A 22,652-nucleotide genomic window follows, 5' to 3' on the forward strand; every position below is an offset into this window, starting at 1 on the left:
TCCTAGATTTGAAATTTTTCCACTATTGCAAACTCTTGCCATGATTGGCCATGTTGGAGGGGTCTCCCATCACTATTCAAGTAGAAGTTCTTGGGTGGAAGCTTTGGAGGTGAAGACTCTTAGTTGGGAAGTTCTTCTTGGTGAAGATTTTGGTGTGAAGACTCCTCTTGTGGAAATTCTTATTTGGGAGTTCTCTTATGTTGAAGAATTTGTAAACTTCTTTTTGAAGAAATCATATCTATGATATCATCTTGTGGATGTTGTTAGGATTTTCAAGTGTAATAAAATTTCTTGGGAAGCATTTTGTCTCTCTTTGTCTCCATATTGTTGCTTTCTTGGTTATGAGTTGGTAGGGTGGTGTGGCCCTTCATCACTTCCTTAGCCAAAAAAAGAAGGAAGATGATTTATTATTCTACTAAACTCTATCTAGTGAGATGATTTATCTAATGAAAATGTGTGGATAATAGATAGTAGTGCATCACATCATATAATAGGGTTTAGAGACAAGTTTGAAACTTTTGGTAGTTATACTATTGAAGAAGTCACCAATGGTGATAACTCCACCTATCCAATAAAAGAAGAAGAGACATGTTCTATACAACTATAATCTAGGGTCATTCTAAACCTAAAATATGTTCTTTTTCTATTGGGCATAAAAAGGAATCTAGTATCCATCTCTGAACTTGTCGATGAAGGATATCAAGTCACCTCTAATGAAGACAAATTTTTGTACTGGCCTAAAAATACTAACATAAAGAATGTTAACACCATATGGACTAGATATAGAAACCTCTATAAATAGTGTAAGATTCAAAAGCAATCCCTAATCCATGAAGTAATAAATCCTAATGAAATATGTCATAAAAGACTCAGACATATTGGATTCAATACACTATCAAATGTAGAAAAAATCACCACTAAAACACCTAACTTATATTCAAACCATATAGGTATTTGTAAAGGATGTTCTCTTGAAAAGAATATCAAATGGCCTTATCCTTCTTGTGAACACAAGTCTAAACCAGTTTTGGAACTATTTCACACTAATTTATGTGGACCTATGTCAACACTTCCTCTAGGAGGACTCTCATACTAAAAAATCAAAGAATCAAATGAGGTTATATTAAATTTTAAAGAGTTCACAACAATTGAGGAAAATCAAACACCAAAAAGAATAGAAAACTCTAAGATTAGACAATGAGGGTGAATATACCTTTGAAAGTTTTTTAAAAAAATTCACCTCTATTGGGATTAAGAGGGAGTATAATGTACCTTATAAAATCAACAAAATGGGGTGGGAGAAAGAAAAAATAGATCCACTTTTGAAGCAACAAAAACCACGATGCATGATCAAAACTTACACTTCTTATTCTGGGTAGAGGCCACTACTACTATTGTATATATTAAAAATAGATGCCCACACTCAATCCTATAAAATACAACTCCTTAAGAAGCCTTTATAGGAATTAAACCTGACCTAAATCATTTTAGATTATTTGGCTACCCTATTTACATTCACATACCTAAAGAAAAGAGAACCAAGTTAGAACCATCTAGAAAGAAAGGAATATTTGTTGGGAATAGTGAAAACCTCAAAGGGTATAAAGTCTATATACCTAAGCAAAGATCAGTTGAAATTAGCAAAGATGTAAAATTTAAAGAAAACATTTCTTTAAAATGATCTACTACTACACAAGATGAGCCCATCATACAATTAGATGAAAATCAACAAACTAAAAATTAGAGGGAGAACATATCTAAAAAGAATGAACTACTAACAAACACTGAAAATAGAGACGTCTCTAATATTAAGAAAAGTCCTTTATGGGCAAGGGAAATCGTTGAAGAAAGTAATGTTGAGCTAGATGAAATCTCTAGAGAGAGAAAGTAACTAGAAGTAAATCTTATTACACTTTTCTTGTCACCAAGCTTACAAAATCTGAACCACCAACAATTGAACAAGCCATGTCTTGTCAAGCATGGAAATATGTTATGGTCAAATAATACCAATCCATATTACAAATGGTGTTTGGGATATTGTACCTAGACCAAAAGAAAAATTAGTTATTTCATCAAAATGGTTATACAAAATCAAATATGCTTCATATGATAGTATTTAAAAATATAAACAAAGGTTCATTACATAAGGCTTTTGCCAAAAGGAAGGTATTGATTATGAGGAGACCTCTTCTCCACTTGCTTGATACACTTCAATAAGGACAATTATTTCTATCGCAACATCCAAAGGGTCAAAGATACATCAAATGGATCATAAAATTGCATTTTTGAATGGTGTCATTAATGAAGAACTACACATCAAACAACCTGAAGGTTTTGTTATAAAAGGTAAGAATCTATATGTATGTAAACTAAAGAATTTTTTTTATTCCCTCAAACAAGAACCACGAGCTTGGTATGAAAGGATAGATAATTATGTCTCCAAACTAGGATACTCCAAAATGAAGCTCATCCTAACTTATATTTAAAAATATCTAATGGTGGCATGTTAATACTTCTTTTATATGTTGATGAAATATTGATCTAACAAATGAATATTACTTAACTGAAAGATGCAAACAAGATCTTATAGCTTAATTTGAAATGAAGGACTTAGGCTCACCACACTATTTTTTTGGTCTAGAAGTATGTCAAAAGAAAGATCAAATTCTTCTAAATCAAGAGAAGTACGCTAATGATATCTTGATTGGATTTGGGATGATGGATAGAAAGCCTATAGAAACTTTGATGGAAACAAATATACACAAGCTAAAAGAAGAAGTTGTAAATTCAAAGTCTATTGACCTCACTCATGTATCTTGTAAATACTAGGCATGATATCTACTATAAAACCAATGTCTTAAGTCACTTCATGTGTGAATCAAAGAAGATTCATTTGATGGTTTCTAAACCTATCTTGAGATATCTATGTAGCACTATTGATCTTGGTTTGAAGTAAAAAAATATTGAGATTAAACTTGAAGGATATATTGATTCTGATTGGGTTGGTTGTTCCATAAACCATAAAAGTACTATAGCGTGTTGCTTCAATCTTGGATAAAAAATAATGTCCTAGTTCAATAGAAAATAACAAACAATTTCCTTGAGTTCCACTGAAGCTGAGTATATCGTAGCCTCCATAGGAGCATGTAAAGTAGTATGGCTGAGAAAGTTATTATTTTGACTCTTTGGAAGAAACTAAGTCCTATAGTGATTCATTGTTATAACCAGAGCTGCATCAAACTTTTTGCTAATCTATTCGAAGCACACTAAGACTCCTTACCATTTGATAAGAAACATGGTTGGTAGAAATGTTATCAAGTTAATTTATATCAGCACTAATGAGAAGAATGCTAGCATTTTGACCAAGCCTCTTGCAAGGTTGAAAATATAATACTTCAAAGGTAAACTTGGTATGACAAATTTTTAATACATTTGTAAGTTAATATATTCATGAATAGTTAAAATTATATTGTTTGCAAACTTGTATTATGAAAGGTGACGATCTTTCATATGTGTAAGGTCACTATTGTAAGCTGACAACCTTATCAATAGTAGATCTATCTCCTAACACTAAAATGTGCTTGAGAAAAGTGTTATCATGGTTCTTTGGGCCGAATTTTTCTGGACACCATGAAAATTAATTTGTTATGGTTCTTTGGGCTAGATCTTATCTAACACCATAACTTAATAGAAAATACTTAAGGTTGCAATTAATCTTCTATTACATCTACTTCAATTCCCTTGATAAAGAGTGAGTGTTAAGAATGTTAGCATTATAGTAAATTGAAACATATTTTATAATTAAATTTAAAATATGAAAATTTGTGTGTGTGTGTGTGTGTGTGTGACAGAGATTGATAATAAATCTGATTATGAAAATCTAATTGTAATATACACCCACCCACACACACACACACATATAATTTAAGCATAGATACCTATCACTTGTGTTTGTGGAAATAATATTAATATATTCACCACCAATCATTTAACATGAATCAGTCTCCTTGATCTATTATACCAAATCACTGATCACATTTTATATGCATTTGCATACAAATCACTAACAAATCATTGACTACATTGTGGAATATCTAATCACCAATTATATTAGATGATATCAAGTTTGTTTTAAATTTTTTCTATTCAAATGATACTCTTAATATGTATTAATGCATGACCACATAGGGTCATGCCCCTTCGTGATCATGTCTCAATGTATAGTACATGGATGTCTTCACTGTAGACTTATATCAATAAATACAGTAATATAATCTCTGTCAATAATTCATAGCAACACACTTATGCATTCATACTTGAATTAAATAAGCATCGCTACAATACAATACAACAAAAGGTATGCACAAATAACCTCTTATAAGGATTTAGAATTAGAGCTGAAAATTACTTAAGATAATTACTTCATATTTGAAATACGATTTAGTTAGTCACCACCCAATAACAATTAAACAAATTTACATATATATCTACCATGAATAACATCAATTTTCTCTCTACTGATAATCAAAGGGAGAAATTCTTGAACCTTATTGGAAATTATTTTTGTAAGAAGTTTGTCTAAAGTATTTTGTAAGTCTAATGGCCTACAATCATTAAAGCCATCAAGCTTCTCTATTTTGAGAATAAGGGGAATAATTGTGTTATTAATTTCTTTGAGAAGACTACCCAAGTTCCCTACCCCCTACAAATCATTACAAATTTCAATTTACAAGTAGTGTCATCACTTGTACCAAAAAAATGTTTTGGAAATCTATTAGCCTATAGTGACTTATCCGGACTGAGCTAGCCAAGAGAAGTATTGATTTCATCTTTCAAAAACTTAGTAATTGGAATTTTTTTTATTCAAAACTCATCAATATTTGGTTATTAGCAAAAAAAAATTGTCTTGATCTTTTATCCTAGATCCACCGTTGTTATGAAGGATTTCTTCAAAGACATTAAATTGCTTCTTAAATAATAGAGGACATGACCTCAAGTATAACCTTCCCCATTCCTAATTTTAGTTGTATGATTAATTGATATTCTCTCTGTGGTATTTTTTTGAAAGAACTTAGTGTTTCTATCTCCTTCAAACAACCAAGTTTCTCTAGTCCTCTAACATAGAATACTTCCTCATTAGCGAAGATATCTTCATATTTTATCATAATTTTTTCTCTTTAAGATTGATAGGTCTTCATGCATACCAGTTTAATAACTAATGACTTGATATCTTCTAATTTGAAATTTATATCAATTTTGGATTCAAAAACATATGCAATGTGTTCTTTATTCTAGTAAAAAAAATTCTTTAATTATCTTCATTTTTTGGACTGCATTTTATAATTCAAAACCAAAATACTTAGCATTAATCCACTATTCTTTGATATTAGTAAATATAGTTTCATCCTTAAGAAATATTTGTTCAAAATTAAAGGGATGTATTTTTGGGCCAATGTCAGAGAGAATCCAAAGAACAATAGGGAAATGATTTGAACCAGAAGAGGAAGAGTCACAACTTCCAAAGTTGCATAAATTCCAATTGGGCTTCCAAAGAGAAAGAGCTTGCCAATTTTTTTGTGTGATATAGATCAATAATTTTTTTCTATTATTTCAAGTATATTCATTATCTTTAGTTTCAATTTTCAAAAAAGAATATATTTATACCAAAATAATAAGATCTATATTGGCTTGTGAGGCCAGGTATAAAAACTACCATACTTTTCAGAATTACTTATGATGGCATTAAAATCCCCTCAAATAATACTTTTTCATAATGAAGGATTGAAGATATAGGTCTATTTTATCCAAATTTATTTTCTTATCATAATTTTGAGTAGAACCATAGATAATTATTAACTAGAAATTCATCTTATTTTTCAAGTTCATTACAAGGAAACTAATTCAATTCTATTTAGTTCTTTGTGGTAGTAGATAAATCAATATAGGGTCCAAAATGATAGATAGGCCACCTAAATTCCCTATAGTAGGGTTGCTAATGATTAATTTGGGACCTAATTTTATGTTAAATAAAGATAATAAATTTAAATCTATTTTAATTTGTTGAATTCAAAATAGACTAGATTTAGTTTTGTTGAACTTTAAAACACATTGTTTGGTAGGGGCTTTCTGTCCCAAAACATTTTATTTTTATACTTGCATTACCCTATTGGAAGGGTCTTCCACTTTCGTAAATAAAAGTTAATTGTAAGCTTAATTTGATCTTCAACTATAGCGTCTTCATTTCTAGGTTCAAGAAATTAATTTCTCCTTCTTTTCTTACGATATTTTGTGTAATCCAAAGAATCTAAATTTCCATAAATTCTCTCTTGACATTTTAGATCATGATGATTAACTTGATATTATGTCTTGCATTAAATCTTACATGGAATATTTATTACCTCCTAAATCCATGAATTTTTCTACTAATGATTATTTTGTAGGTTGACTTCTTCCATATTCTCTAATTCCTTTAGAAAGGTGTCGATATAGTTATTTGTTAAATTATCACAAAAACTTTGGTAGTCTTCTCTTTGAAAGTTTTGAGGTTGACTTGTACCCATCTTATTTTCATTTGAAGTAATTTATTTAGAATTAGGTTAAGAATTCCTGTTAGTACAAGATTCTTATGGCACATCATTTTTATCCCAATCTAAAATTGCATTTGCATCATAGGCATTTAGAGAATCTTCAGTATAAACATTCTCAAGTCCCTAAATTTCCCATTCTTCTAGAATCCAAGGGAGTTCTTGAGTAGGATTAGAAGTGAGAACCCCCGTTTCTAGAGGATAAAATTACCCTCTAAAATTATAAAAACATCACAATTGTTCAATTAGATCCATACATTATTAGAAAAATTAGATATATTTAAATAACTTTTCCTAGTATTCTAAGATCTTGGTTTTTACATGGAATAGGGATAGGGGATACTAGATTGTTCCTCTCAATAATCTCCCCTTAATATAAAATTAGGCAAAGGGGATATATGAATTTAATTTCTATTAGATGAATAGCATTTAAACTAGACATTCCAAAATTTTGATTAATATTTCCACAGTCCTTAAAGTAATAAAATTATCTTAAAGGCCTTTAAAGCTACTAAGAAGATATTCCAAGTCTTTAATCAAATGTGGCTATGAAGAACATCAACAAGGAGGTTGGTGATCAAAATCCATTTCAAAATCATTTTTTTTAATCAAAGTTTCTAGGGTTAATATTTGGGGCCACTCTGAGAATTTTTGATGAATAGACCTTTTCCATTAATTTAAAATTTTAATGATACAGATTCACAAAAAAGGGGTCGGGGGATATCAGATCACCCTGTGAGTTCATATGGCCCAAGGTTAGAGATCAACTATTCATCAAAAAAAAAATATAAATAGAAATATAAAACGTTAGGCTATAAGAGTAGTGCCAGTCAAAGGAGAGTCTTGGTCATCAGAACCCCAAAAAACTTTAGGGTAATTGGTTGGTTTAGGGGGAGCCCAACCATCAACAGTAGCAACATCTTTATCTTTACCTTCATTGGCCCTAGGAGGAGAAATGGCTAAATCCTACTAAGGGAACACCCACTTGGGGTCATGGTGAGAAGGCAGACAACCTACATCAGTAGTAGTAGGGGGAGCCATTGGCGACCAACCTAAGACTAACCTCTAAGGAGATGAGGCCGAGTGGTGATAGCCACCAAAGCCACCACTAGGAGAGTGGTGACATGGCTAGGACTTGGGGTTCTATGAGCAAAGAGCATAACTTCTTTGGCCTCTCCGATGACTATGAGGAGGAGTATAGTCATTGAATAAAGAACCTAGAGGCACTCAATCAATCATACAAGGGGTATTTTCCTAGTGAGCAAGTAGCTCCTATAGGTGAGCCACTTCTAGCATGACTTTATAAATTTGTAGTTGGATCTACATCATGACATTATTACGTATATGTGATTTAGAGTACATTGTGATCTTTCCAAATTGTGAACAATATCTCCATTATAAAAGGATGCCAAACCTAGGCATATTAAAAAGAGAGTCTAGGAGCATCACCCAGAGCCACCATATGCCAAGTGAAGGCCTCTGGATGAAAAGGCTTGAAGAAATCAAAAATCCAAAACCAATAATTCTGAGCTCTTTTGCAAAACCAAAAAATAGGTAGAAAGCTTTCAGCTTAGCCATAAAAAGGCCATATAGGATTAGGAACTCCCAAATGCCAGAGCTGAGGACCCAAATGCAAGACCTAGTAGAGGAGACACTAGGTGAAGTGAGCAATCTTTGGCTTAGTGATAACATGCCAGATAGTGGGAAAACTAACACTCCAAGTCTTATATGAAGAATACAAATGTCAATGCTGGTTAAGGGTATCAACCATTGGAAGATGGGGTACCAGCCACTAATACCCTAGACTAGGCTTGTAACTAGTAATAAGAGTGGCAGGGTACCACTTCAAATCTTTCCACCAAGGGCAGGATGACTGAATTCCAAGCTTTTGTAACAAATTTAGAGGAATTGAAAAAAATAGAAGATCAACTATCTGTCAATCTAGATGAATAAGCCTATATTGCACCTGCAAGGCCTCCCATCAGCGAAGGCTCATTGTAACCCTAGAAAATAAACACAAAGCATTGGCTCCTTGAATCTTAGCTAAAGGCACCCCTTGAGTAGCAAACAAGGGCGACCACCAAAGGTTTTCTTGATTCATCAAGAGCCCATCTTTGAATCCATTATTGGCCTAGTAAAGCCAAGGTTCAATGGCTTCCTAGGATTTCCAAATGCTCTTATCAACAAATGTGCCTCAAATTTGAAAAGGTTCATAAGTCACAAGAAGGGTTTGAAAACCCATCGCTTTCCACATCAGGTGGTCAAGTGGAAGGCCTAAAGAAATGTAGTGACATAACAAAATTTTGTAGGCATTATCTCCAGTGAGAGCTCATATGACCCATTTTCCACAAAGGTTTATCCCTTACTTGTAGGTAGAAAGTAAGCCAAGACTACCAGAATCCTTGGTTAAACAATAGAAGTCCTAGGCCACTCTATGAAAGCCATGATGCAATGCATTAGAGGCCTAGAGAAAGTCCATAGGAAGACATTCAAGCTTAAGGTATGAGGCTATAGAGGGAACCCAACAAGAAGAATAAAAGACATGAGTAGCAACAAGAACTTTGGAGCATATTTGGAACTTCCTCGCAAGTGAAAAGGGCTTAGTGATCTAATAATCTAGCTTCTTCTCAATTCGAGCAAGCACAACATTCCACAAATCCATAGGAGATGCTTGAAAAGAAAAGGGAATTCCCAAGAATTTAAAGATTTCACCATGTTGGACCCATTTCCATCCATACCACTGCAACCAATGAGGGCCTTGTAGAAAATATTATTAGTAGAAAATGGTTTTGTGTCATTGGATAGCCAACCCTTAAGCAAGATAAAAAGCATCTAAACACTACAAAGCATTGGGAATATTCTCATTATCATCAATCAACATGAGGAAAGAATCATTTGCAAAATGGTCATTAACTAGTTGGGTGGTCAGATCTAGTAAAGAAATGGCATGCACTAGCCTTCGAGAGATGGCATTGGCTAGTAGATAACCAAAGCCCTTGGCTGCCAAAACATAGAGAGAAGGTGCAAAAGGACAACCTTGATGAATAGATCTAAAGAGTCCAAAAGCTTTAGACTAGAAACATTTAATAGTAAGAATAGCATAGCTTGAAGCATAGCAAGAATAAGGAGCCATTCAATATGGTCAAATGCTTTAGCGAAGTCAATCTTCAAGAAAACGGTCTACTGTGTGGATTGCTTGGCCCATTCCATTCCTTCCCAGAAAACAACAATGTTGTCTAACATATAGCAGGACTTGATGAAGCCAATTTTTTTAGGTCGTACAATTTGAGGGAGCGAATGCCAAATTTTAAGAGAGAGGGCTTTGGAAATGATCTTGTAGGAGACATTCAACAAGTTGATAGGCCTCCAATTGGAAATCTCTTTAGGATCTCTAGCTTTAGGAGTGAATTTAATATTTTCTTTGTTGATGATGTTGCCTAATGATTTAGAATTGTAAGCTTCAAGGTAAACTTGAAGCAAATCAGGTCCAATTTCAATACAAAGTGTCTTGTAGAATTTACAAGGGAAGCCATCACATCCACGGGCTTTCTCATTAGCCATGGATAAAATAGCTTTCTTTAAGTCTAGAAGAGTAACCTTTTGTTCACAAAAGGCATATTTCTCAGGAGTAAGCCTATTGGTCATAACATCAAGGTAGGCTTGCATTGCTTAATCATGCATAATAGATGGCCCCTGAGTTGTAAAAACCTGCTCATAATGACACACAAAGGCCTAGAGAATATGAGGTAAGTTGGTAAAAACTTGTTGATCTTCATAGATGTTCTTAATATCCATAGTAGAATGACGAGCCCTCAAAGCAATAAAAAATTCCTTGGAAGCCTGATTGCCGACCTCCAACCAATAGAAATAGGCTTTGATCTAAGCTCCCTTAGTAGCATAACAATTTGCAACCTACTTCTGATGTCGATGGTAGTCAAGTTGAACCTAGAGATCTGTATCAAATAGAATCATGGCAAGAGCCTTAGAGGTCATACATAGATCAAGAGTAGTGGCTTCAAAAGATCACCTATGGTACATAACTAGTTGTCTGTCATAAATGCAAAGAAATATCCCAATTTGAAGAATAGTGTTATTTCACAATTTAATCCACCCAAGGTGATTTTAGGGTTGAGGCTCAAGATTCAAGACATGTATGATGTGAGAAATAATTGGCGGATGGGACAACAAAGAATTGTTGAGGTAAAACTAAGTTTTATTCGGGTGAGGCTAAGTTGTCTACTAGGTTATGGAAAAGAAGAGAGGGGAGTGGTTTTAAAACATCACATCAGGCAGAAGAATGATAAGCAAGGCATGCTTTTGAGAAAAACGGAAAAAGGACTATGTAGAAATCATAGCCTTGTCAAGTCTTTTAAAAACTCTATCAGATCTAGCTCAAAAATTGGATAAAGTGTGCCAAATCATATCAGGGCGGTGGCGAGAAATATTAGGGTCAAAAAGACCTCATTTGTTCACATGTAAAACTAGGCCTCCCATTCACTAGCTACCCATCTAAAAGGTAGAAGGCCATCCTTGTCAAAGACTAGCTTAACCATATTGAAGTCCCCATAGAAAACCCATGTCACAAGTTGCAAATGATCCACCAACTAATGCCGCAGGTGGGAATGTTCAACCACATCATTGTGAGCACAAATGTTAACAATACCAAAAGAATGATTCTAAAAAGATAGAAAAAACTAATACGCCCTATGCAAAGGGTTAGAACCATGTGAAAAAATAGAGGAAATTAAATGAGAGGAGAGAAGAGTAACAACACCACCTCGACCAGCTTCGAGCTAAGAAGCAAAAATGACACTAGCCAGTAAAATAACATGACAGGTTGAGGTAAGAAGAAACTCAACTTTAACTTCCTAGAGGCAAAGCACATCAAGATCAAACTGACGCTTGGTATCATGCATAGAATATTTTCTAGGGAGGTCTATTAGTCCCTGTGAATTCCATGACATGCAATTCATGGTAACCCAACTTGCATGTCATCCTCATCCCAAAGATAGGAGAAACTATTATGCAAAAAAGAGGGAGTATCAAAAGAGAGGTCATCAAATAAAAATGACCCTTTGAAACTTCTCCCCATTGTCAAAAAATTCATAGTATCCATCTGGGCTATGAGACTAGTGTAGCTTTTACTAGGCAATCTTTGATGGCGCTTGTGGTGCTCGAGTCCAAAGAGGACATAGATCTAGGGTATGAACACCCACTATCCCTTGGTCTCTATGGTTTGAAATAGGAAGTGAAGGGAGAAATGGAACTAGGGTATCAAGGGGTATCTGGCTTGAGCTAGATTTACCATTGTCCACAAGCATAGAGCTCACCTTAGCTGCAATTGAATCTTTCCCTTTTTTCACCAAAGTAGTCCATTCATCTTTCTTTGTTTCTAGAGTGGGCTTAGTTTTTGAACTAGAAGGATAGTTATGGTCCAACAAGGGACAATCCCTAATCTTATGCTTAACTGACTAGCACCAGTAGCAGGTATTTAGAAGGTTAAGGTAAACCACCTTTTGAGTAAAGGTGGTACCACCTATCTATATTTCCACTATATCTACGAGGTCCCTAGATAGGTCGACCTCAACACAAACCCTAGGTTGGGGATGAGCATTGAAAAACATGTTTGGTTCAAGGAAAACAACCTTGCCAACAGTTTGTGTAATAGTAGGTAAAAAAGACCAGCAAGGAATGGAAAGTCCAGGGAACTCCACCTAAATGGGTACCTTAAGTTTTTGATCATTGAAAATAGCAAAATCTCATGACTAGTGCTAAAAAACTAGGAGGGAGGACCTTACAGTCTAGGGGCCTCACACAAAAACATGTTCAACTTGGCCTACATTGCCAAAGAAAAATAGGAAAAAGCCTTTGGTAAGGCTTTGAATGCCTTCAAGGTCAACACCTAGAGGTGTCCAAACCTTGGAAACCCATTCCCGTAGTGTACTTTTAGAAGAAGTACAACCCACAAAATACCCAATAAGGGTTTGTTGTTCTAACGAGGTGCATACACTATTAAACTCCTTAGCATTCAAAATAATAATAGGAGAGGAATTACCTTGTGGAACACTTTGGGTAAAAACTTGTGTTGGCATTTGGTCAATGGAACCATTAACTCTAGTAGCAATAGCAACTCTAGCACCATTATCAAATATTGGGCTAGAGAAGGCCAAACTCATTATAAATGAAAGCATTCCCCCAGTAAATGTAATATGACAAATAGTGGAAACTAACAAGGGTTCAAATAGAGCCTGTACAAACCCTAGTAAAGCTCATTTCTATCTTTTTCTCACTCTAAGAATTTTAGATGACATCCTTTGACAAAATAAGAAATGTTGACCAAGGGTAGAGAGAGTTACTTTTTTCCTAAAGGTGTCCTTCCATAAATTGTTCATGTGATCAATAGAATTTATCAAGTCACACCATGTTGTGAAAAATAAATTATTCTTAAAATACACCCAATTCTCATCTCTATACATATTATTCATAGTTATTATATGTTTTTTCTTTCTTAAAGAAGTGACCTTAGATGGGTCGAAGGAATCAATGAATCTGAAGGATTCCAAGGCAGATAAAAGGGATAAAAAAATTATTTCTCAAAACACTTTTTGAAGGATTGGTAGAAAAATTGAAATGATTTAAATATCCCTTGATTATGGGAGAACTAGGGTTTGAATATTTCTCTTGTAAAAGGATTTTTATAGCTCCTTGAGCAATATTTAGAGGATTCCTTATATAGAAATAACCAATTCTTCCTCTTTTCCTCCATTTTCCTTTTCTTTGTTTATTGTGAATGCATATGACAACTCACATCATTGAAAACATCATTTTGAATTTCCTTTCACATATCCAAATACGGGTTGAAGGGCTTATCATAAGTTCTTTGATTATCTTTTAACACCAACTTAAATGGTTTACTCCACTACTAAGGGTGAGTTGAGGGGGCATAAAACCTCAAATTTCTACATCTTTTCTCACTATTTTCTAGAGCCTTGAAGAAATTTTGACAAATGAGGGGGATCATGACTTACCCTAACAATAGTTTAGGATGCATTTAAATTTGAAATGTTGGCAAACTTCTCATTTTTGGTACATTTTTAAAATTATAGAGCCATCTAATATGATGTTGTTTTAGTCTCACTAATCATTTGGTGTATTATAGAGTCAATGAATTTCTCTCCATCCTTCTCTTATAAGTTTGATATCTATATTTCTTTATGTGGTATGGATAGTCTATTTCCTATCTACCCATGAGTTCCAAAAAATCCAACTTTTTCTAGCTCCATGATTTCTTTTTAGGTTGGATTTTTCCCTACAATTATTGCTATTACCCATTAACATTCTAAAAAGATAAACTTTTTATTAACTAAAGAGGAGTTGTTTTTTTTGCAATATTCTACTTGATTATATTAATTATTTTTAAATATTTTTAGTTGCTTTTGTTTTGAACACAACTTTCCTTGTCATTGGTCTTTATACCCTGGAAGTTCAATTGTATTGTTACCTTGGCAAAAATTAGGAATGATACCTCTTAAGACAAGGTTACAAAGCAACTAAGTTCCTCAAAAAAAGGTAGGTCTGTTTGAAATTTAAAATTTGAAAGTAATGCTTGAAATGTGACTTTGGTTTGTTCAGTAAAATCAAATAAGTTATTATGTATATTTAATTTAAGATATATTAAATATTAGAAAAAGAAAAGTAAAAATTTATATGTATTTAAAATATATATTATAGTTTAGAAGAAGAAAACTATATATATATATATATATATCATTTATTTTTCTATAAAAGATCAAAAAATATTTTATATATTTAAGCTTAATAAATATTAATATTTAAAAAAAAAACTAAATTCAAACTTCAAAATTATAATTTAATATTTGTATGACTTTTAATGTACAATTTTTAACTTCAATAATACTACAATTGAAAAAATGTAATTAAGTTACTAAAAATATTAAATGTTTAAATATAATTTAATATTTATCCAACAAAAATCTGAAATGTGAGAGTAATATAAGGATATCATTGACCCGCCACAATACTATTATTTTAATACAAATATAATAGTTAAACTTTAGTCATATGTGGACATTTCCGAAGAAACTGTCCTTATGGCCTCATTTTTAAACCAATGAGATGGACAAAATTTATTTTTATAAATTAATAAAGTTAAGTATTTTGCATCTTACTTTATTAAGCCCTACAATATAATATTGTTAGACATATTCATGAAGTTTGATTGGTTTGAACTATAACATTTAATCATGGGATAGTTCTATAGACTACGACAAGAACTAAAAATATATATTTTTAATACTTATATTTGCTCTTCATTTTGTTTTCTCTATGCGCACACACACATGCGCGCACACACACACACACACACATTAAAAATATTTTTAAATTACACTCAAAAATATAATATCATTATGTTATGAAAATTAATAAATATAATAAAATGTTGTTTATATTATTTTATAAGTACTATACTTGAAATTTTTTACATAGACATTTTTATAATATTATAAATAAAATAAAATCCATTTTACTAAAAAAAATTCAAAGTATAAAATTAAGTCAAAGGTCTCTTGGCCTATGGTGAAGTTGAAAGGTCACAAAGAGCCCACGAGGGATCGAGTCTTGCAAGGCTGACATCTAAAAGAGATTAATGACCATTGAAGATTTATGATGTTCTCTTCAATTAGAAACTTACAATTATAAGGTGTCCAATTTAAAAAAAAAAAAAAAAAACCTGATGTCAACCTCAATCCATATAATATTAAGAATAAAAGAACAAAGTAAAAGATAATATAATTTTTCAATATCAAAAAGATAAACTAATTTCTCTATCATTTTGGAAAAGTGTCAAACCTCTCGTTATTGAAGTATTATTTTAACCGACACGAAACCGGCCGAGTAGTTTCCACCGAAGCATTTGTTTTTACGAAGCATTACAAACTACAATTTCTATGAATTCGAAGAACAGACGTTTTTCGAATCCTGCCGCCATAAAATATATTCTGGATTTACACCTTCATATCGCACAGTGAACTATATTTCTACGAGACATAACTTATTCCTGTAATTGTGCACAGCTCAAAGGCAGCCATGGCCGAGAGCTTTACAATGTCCGCCTATGAAAATACCAAATGTCCAACTATCAACAAGCGCAATCAAACGGTGCTGAGAAAATTAGCAGACCAGATTCATGAATGTTCATTGCTGCAGCCTAGAATGAAAATACCTAATTTGAACGACGGAATACCCACAACTCCCAATGTTATGTCGTGTGAAGAAATAGTGATACTCACAGCCTCGCACTACGTACAGAGCTACCCAAATAGCGGTGTGGAATATTTCTTTGTATCTCCTGCTCTCGCAAATGAAGACCGGCAAGGGCTTGAACTGGCTAATCTTCTTTTGACATCTGCAGAGTACATCAGCTGCAAACAATATAATCAAGCGGCCAAGCGTTTGACTCAGTGTCAACACTTGTCTTCGCAGTGGGGAAACCCTATGCAGAGGCTCTCTTTTTATTTCTCCGTGGCGCTGCAGGAGAGAATACAACGCCAGGCTTGTCCGGAGTTGAGGAATACCGTGAAGCCAACAGTCAATTTTGGCAACAACTTTAACAATGGTTATAATAAAGCCGAATTCAATCACATGCTGGCTTTTTATAATAGAGCTATGCCCTATGTGAAAATGGCTCACTTTACATCTGTACAGGCAATCCTAGATAACGTAGGAAGGTAAAGCAAAATTCATGTGATAGATCTGGAGATTCGAAATGGGTGTCAACGGTCCGTGCTTTTGGAGAGCCTTGCCTAAAAACGTTCTTCCTATCCGATCAAGCTTTTGAGGATCACAGCAATTGGAATGGATGCAGATGATCTGAGAGACACGGGGAGAAGACTTCACGACCTCGCTCGGACCTTGGAGATTCCGTTTTCTTAAAGGCCTTTGCAGATCAAACGTATGAGGGAGATTCATGAATCTATGTTTAATGTTAAACCTGATGTGGCTGTGGTAGTGTTTGCTAATACTGTCTTCCATAGGCTGTTATATGCGGAAACTCTTCTAGAGAGTGTTGTGGATGTTAGAAAGAGTTTAAGGCCCCACATAATGGTGAACGTAGATGTTGAGGCTGATAACAATTCTCCATCTTTTGATAAGCGGGTTGTTGACGTTCTTTTCCATTGCAGCACTTGCTTTGATGCCCTGGATGTGATCATGCCTGACAGAAATGATCGTCTGAGGGTCAATTTTGAGGAAATGTTCTGTGGAAGCCAGATAAGGAATGTAATATCTTGTGAGGGGCCCGAAAGGAGAATTAGACATGTTAAACTTGACGTGTGGAGACGTTTCTTTAAAAGCAAGGGATTGAGGGAGATGAGCTTCAGTTATCAAGCTTGGTATCAGGCAATATTATTGCTGAATGAATTTCCTAATGAAGAGTTCTTTAGTGTTGAGGCCAATGGAGATGCCCTGATAACTGGGTGGAAAACGACCCCTGTAGTTGCAGTTTCCTTATGGACTTGTGCGTGACTGGGCGCTCACTATAATGTAAAAGGATCCATCGCTCTATTGTGAATGATTGTCTATGCATTACATGGTTGTTATTTTGTGATGGTGTAGCTATTGTCAATAAAATATAAATTTTACTTTGTTGATTTTTCTAATTGTAGATGTTGTAGATGAAATCCTTCTTTATGATTTACCAACTCATAATTTTATATTCAAAAATATTTCATCCTTAAATTTAATTTAATTTGGTAGGCCATAGAAATTTTTTGTTTAAAAATTAATGATTTAATGCATTTTTTGCCATTTGGAGGAAGAAAACTAAGATACCCATAGAATAGCAAAATATCAGTACTTCAGAGAAGACAAAATCTAAGGCCTGCGAAAAAGTGATGACTTCACTATTTCGGGTGGTAACTTTTAAGAGATCCATGAGATAGCAATTTATCACTATTTCACTAACAACTAAAAAAAGGATTTTCAAAATTGCAATTTTAAAGAACCATTTGAAGACGTCGAGTGAGATTCTGAAAATTTATAACTTATGATATGGTTTTAAACTTGATGTGTGAAAAGGACTTCTAGGAGTTTTAAAAGGCCAAATAATTAATTTAATAACTTAAAGTACAAGTTAAGTATTGGGAAGATCTAACAAATTGGACAATTTATATGGTGGATATATGTGTGAAAGGTTATTGATCATAAATGACAAACAAAATTAATTAATTATCTTGGCAAAAATGAGTCTTTCCATTTTCAGCATATGAGTGGAGCTAGGATAGAAGCTAGAAGTGAATGTTGGAAGGAGTTGTTGGCACATTGTAGAAAAAGAAGTAAGCTCATAATCTCTTCTTACCTTGCTCATAATTTACAAGAGAAAATGCCTATGAAAAAAGACACTAGTGCCAAGGAATTAAACTAAGAACATAGTGGAAAATTATTACAAAAAATTTTGTTAGAAATGTATCTTGGTTCTTGTTCTAGTTGTCAAATGTCTATCTTTTCTAACAAATTCAAATATTCTACGGATGCTAACCTTCTATAGCATGGTACATATTAGTTTTGGTATTTTTATGCAAACAAGGATCTAAAGGAATCTAGGAATAACTCATGGAGGCTAGACTTGTTGTCATATAGAGCCTAATCAGACTCAAAGGTTTATTCGGCATGGTTTTCTCCCTATATTATTTCTACAGAGTTTTGGGGGCAGCAGCCCAAGATGGGTTCAAGCTGGAGCATCTTTGCAGGGTCTTGGAGCAGCACCCCAAGTGTGTTTCCTATCATAGTACAAGGTGGGGTTGAGGGGCAACTACCTTGTGGAGGTTTTCGAGGGTAGCACCCTTGAAGCCAGAAATGACTTTATATTGTAAAAGGCATCAACTATTATTTTTTCTATTATTCTAGCCCTAATTTTGTAAGTAGAAAAAACCTTTTATAGAAAGGCTTATGGTTAGAGATTTTCATAAGCTGTGATGCAAAAATTGGTTCTAGCGGTGGTATTGAGCTATAAGGGATTATAGATTGTAATCATGTTGTAATCAGTGGTTAATAATAATATTGGACTTGTTGTTTGGTGGACATAGCTCAGGGATTGGATGAACCAAGTTAAATCTTGATGTCTTATGTTCTCTTTTATGCAATCTACTATTTTCTAGTATTGGTTATATTTGCATCTAACTTATGATATGGTTTTAAACTTGATGTGTGAAAAGGACTTCTAGGAGTTTTAAAAGGCCAAATAATTAATTTAATAACTTAAAGTACAAGTTAAGTATTGGGAAGATCTAACAAATTGGACAATTTATATGGTGGATATATGTGTGAAAGGTTATTGATCATAAATGATGAACAAAATTAATTAATTATCTTGGCAAAAATGAGTCTTTCCATTTTCAGCATACGAGTGGAGCTGAGATAGAAGCTAGAAGTGAATTTTGGAAGGAGTTGTTGGCACATTGTAGAAAAATAAGTAAGCTCATAATCTCTTATTACCTTTCTCATAATTTAGAAGAGAAAATGCCTATGAAAAAAGACACTAGTGCCAAGGAATTAAACTAAGAACATAGTGGAAAATTATTACAAAAAATTTTGTTAGAAATGTATCTTGGTTCTTGTTCTAGTTGCCAAATGTCTATCTTTTCTAACAAATTCAAATATTGTATGGATGCTAACCTTCTATAGAATGGTAGATATTAGTTTTGGTATTTTTATGCAAACAAGGAAATAAAGGAATCTAGGAATAACTCATGGAGGCTAGACTTTTTGTGATATAGAGCCTAATCAGATTCAGAGGTTTATTCGGCATGGTTTTCTCCCTATATTATTTCTATAGATTTTTGGGGCTAGCACCCCCAATATGGGTTCAAGGTGGAGCATCCCTGCAGGGTCTTGGAGCAGCACCCCAAGTGCGTTCCCTGTTATAGTACAAGGTGGGGTTGAGGGGCAACTACCTTGTGGAGGTTTTCGAGGGTAGTGCCCCCAAAGCCAAAAATGACCTTATATTGTAAAAGGCATCGGCTATTATTTTTTCTATTATGCTAGCCCTAATTTTGTAAGTAGCAAAAACCTTGTATAGAAAGGCTTATGGTTAGAGATTTTCATAAGTTGTGATGCAAAATTTGGTTCTAGTGGCGGTATTGAGCTATAAGAGATTACTGATTGTAATCATGCTGTAATCAGTGGATAATAATAATATTAGACTTGTTGTTTGGTGGATGTAGCTCAGGGATTGGATGAACCAAGTTAAATCTTGATGTCTTATGTTCTCTTTTATGCAATCTACTATTTTCTAGTATTGGTTATATTTGCATGTAACTTTTATTTCTATTTGAGGTTAATCCTAACAAGGCCTAGGTAAAATTGTAGTTATAAATGTGTTTGTAGACAAAGAGCTCATAGAAATTGTAAGCAACGAATATGAGCTTGCTACAAGAACTGTAAGGGAAATGGATGATATATCACTATTAAGCATCATAAAATATTACATTGAAGAGTGTTTTGGGCTTAGTACCCAAGCCCTTAAAAAAATTGATAGATAGCATTTTAAGAATGAATATAATAGAACAATAAAATTTGGCAAATATAGGGAAATTGCACATTAAATGTACAAGGGCCATAATAAAATATGATGTATGTAGATCATATGGGTCCTCACCTCATTGAATCTTTTATGGATTTTGTCAAGTATACTTTTTATTCTTGGCTAAAATAGTTTGGAAAAGATGAGAAATAGAATATTCCACTTTATTACATGTATAGGTGTATGAAGATTCAAAACCCCTACAGTTATCTAGAGTTTGACTTCGCCAGAAAAATTGAGAAAGCCCTTCACAATCAATTGGCCAGATGGGAAACTACCAAGTCTTTCAAAATTTATTCTTTACCATATTAATTAATTATGTATAAGAACATCATTCACTTTAGAAATTCTATGAAGTTGGCTGCAATTTATGAGGAAGGTAACAACAAGCCCATCCACCTCTGGTGTCCACTTTGGGATACGCGTATAAAGGATGATGATTTAATAATGTTTAGAGAATTTTTTTACAATTGATGGTAAGGATTCTTGGAGTTTCTATTACAAGATAACCATATCAAATCAAGGATGTACTAAGGCCCAAAGAACATTTAACTACAAAAGGCTATGAGTTTGAGTTGGGTGGTTGGATTTTCAAATCAAAATATACATTAATAAGATTGTATAGGTGTAGGAATCCACCTCATAGGCTCCTTGTGTTATTCCTTGAGAGATTAGGCTTCTTGGAATTCATATGGCAATTGTTATGTGTTGAGAAAGAAATTGTTCAACTAAGAAGAGAAGAAAATATAATGCCTTATTTTATAAAATTTGATGGTTATATAGTTGGGTACAACATGGTTGAGGAAATTCAGGATTACATCAAGAATAAGTATCGGTTGGTTAGTGAAAAAGGTAGAGATTATAATTCCCAGAGACACATCAAGACCATATAGGTCAGTTATGTACATCAACTAAATATGGAAGATGGTATTATTAGAAACTATGATGATCTACAAGAGGGATACCAAAGGTTGAAAAAGTAGAATATTTTGTCCAAAATAAAAGGTCAAATATTAAGTAAGGGTTTTCCTCGATTTCATATTGGGGAAGATATGTAAACTCTTAGGCTTAATAAATTTATTAAAGACTTTGAAAATTTGTATCAAGAATATATTGAGTAGGAGAAAGGTAAGAAGATTGAATAGTCACCTCCTCCACCTTCTCAAGCAAAAAGGAAAAAGTTAAGCATAGCGTGATCATGTCTTGGACCCTTTGCTCCCATACCACAATAGTAAGAAGGGAATAGTACCCCTTTGGCTTCCTATGAAGATTCAAATGATGAAGGATCAACAAAAATCATTCATATTTTGAAAAGCATGAAGTAAAAACAATATATTGAATTATCATAGATATGTCCAAATTTTTCTAAGGAGAAGCATGGCTACCATACTCAAACTATGGAGATAAATGATCCAATTGATACATAGGATAAAAGGGATGCTATTTTTCATAGGTTCATTAAACAAGAGAATTTTACACAAACACAATAACTCAAGGACTTTTGGAAACGATATTAAATGATGGATTTTGAGGAAAGAAAAAACAAAATACTTGAAGGTTCTGATGAGTCTCATCATTCCTCAATTATTTAGTAAATGATGGACAAACTATATTTGGATGATAATTAATGCACTGAGGAAGAGGAAAGGTAAATTGCAAGGAAGAGTGGCATCTTAATAATTCTTGGTTTATCATTAAAGTAATTGTTTCAATTATACCAAATCATGAAGTAAGAGGACTCAACCTTTGTATCATAGTTTGAACCACTTGACAAAGTTGAAAGGACACAGTATGATCCACAAATATAAACCCTTTCTACTTGAGTTACATTTAAAGGAAATAATCCTAAGATGATTAATATATCCAAGGGAGGGGAAGGAATGACCATGGTGCACACTTTAGATAGCATATACCCTATGATCATAGCAACTCAATTGACACATCAATTCATGTTTAATCAAGCTTAAATTAGACATATGGAGGAATTGATCAAAGAATTCCAAAGAAGAGAAATTGAAATGAATTGAATTATTAACAAAATATCTATGAAAACAAGAATATTGGAGAAGAATTTGAATGAGTTAAAGTCTACTAAAAATATTAATACCATTGTGGTTCATAAAACTCTAGTTGTTGATATTGAAGAAGATCATAACAAAGATGTGGCTCTAGATATTGATCATAAGAGCTATGCTTTTAAGACCTTAGAAGATATTATTTTTTATAGAGTAAATATAATACTTACAATGTGTTATATATTTTTTTCTTAAAGGGAAAGACATACTTTCAAAGATATAGAGGAAATGAAGCCCTTCTAGGTATGAATTAAATAAAATCTTCAAGGTCACTAAAAGAGATCTAGATGTCCCTACACAAATAAAGACGTACATTGATTTTATTGATACTTTTAGAATCGATGTAAGTTATATGTGTCAAAAGAATCAAAAGATAGAAGAAAAATTAAAGTC

General features: G+C 33.3%; 2 protein-coding genes across 2 annotated transcripts; both read left to right on the forward strand.

The window, feature by feature from the left end:
• Positions 1 to 15,553: 15,553 nt before the first annotated feature.
• LOC149560842 (scarecrow-like protein 23) lies at positions 15,554 to 16,538 on the forward strand. The gene is made up of 3 exons (XM_089827701.1): positions 15,554 to 15,630; positions 15,680 to 16,325; positions 16,437 to 16,538. Exons 1-3 carry the CDS (start codon positions 15,554 to 15,556, stop codon positions 16,536 to 16,538), a joined length of 825 nt encoding a protein of 274 aa, XP_089683827.1.
• Positions 16,539 to 16,559: 21 nt separating this feature from the next.
• On the forward strand, positions 16,560 to 17,129 carry LOC149560843 (DELLA protein GAIP-like). Its single transcript, XM_089827702.1, has one exon. It carries the CDS (start codon positions 16,560 to 16,562, stop codon positions 17,127 to 17,129), a length of 570 nt encoding a protein of 189 aa, XP_089683828.1.
• The last annotated feature ends 5,523 nt before the right edge of the window (positions 17,130 to 22,652 follow it).

The sequence above is a fragment of the Cupressus sempervirens genome, chromosome 4, assembly GCF_028749045.1.
Source record: "Cupressus sempervirens isolate cs-2001-9-10 chromosome 4, ASM2874904v1, whole genome shotgun sequence".
Lineage (NCBI taxonomy): Eukaryota > Viridiplantae > Streptophyta > Pinopsida > Cupressales > Cupressaceae > Cupressus > Cupressus sempervirens.

What these genes read in the sequence shown, in the direction of transcription:
- LOC149560842 (XM_089827701.1), top strand. Translation starts at nt 15,554, where the DNA reads ATGAATTCGAAGAACAGACGTTTTTCGAATCCTGCCGCCATAAAATAT. An exon ending in TTACACCTTCATATCGCACA is followed by an intron (nt 15,631 to 15,679) that starts GTGAACTATATT and finishes AATTGTGCACAG; the next exon opens with CTCAAAGGCAGCCATGGCCG. An exon ending in TACAGGCAATCCTAGATAAC is followed by an intron (nt 16,326 to 16,436) that starts GTAGGAAGGTAA and finishes TATCCGATCAAG; the next exon opens with CTTTTGAGGATCACAGCAAT.
- LOC149560843 (XM_089827702.1), top strand. Translation starts at nt 16,560, where the DNA reads ATGAGGGAGATTCATGAATCTATGTTTAATGTTAAACCTGATGTGGCT.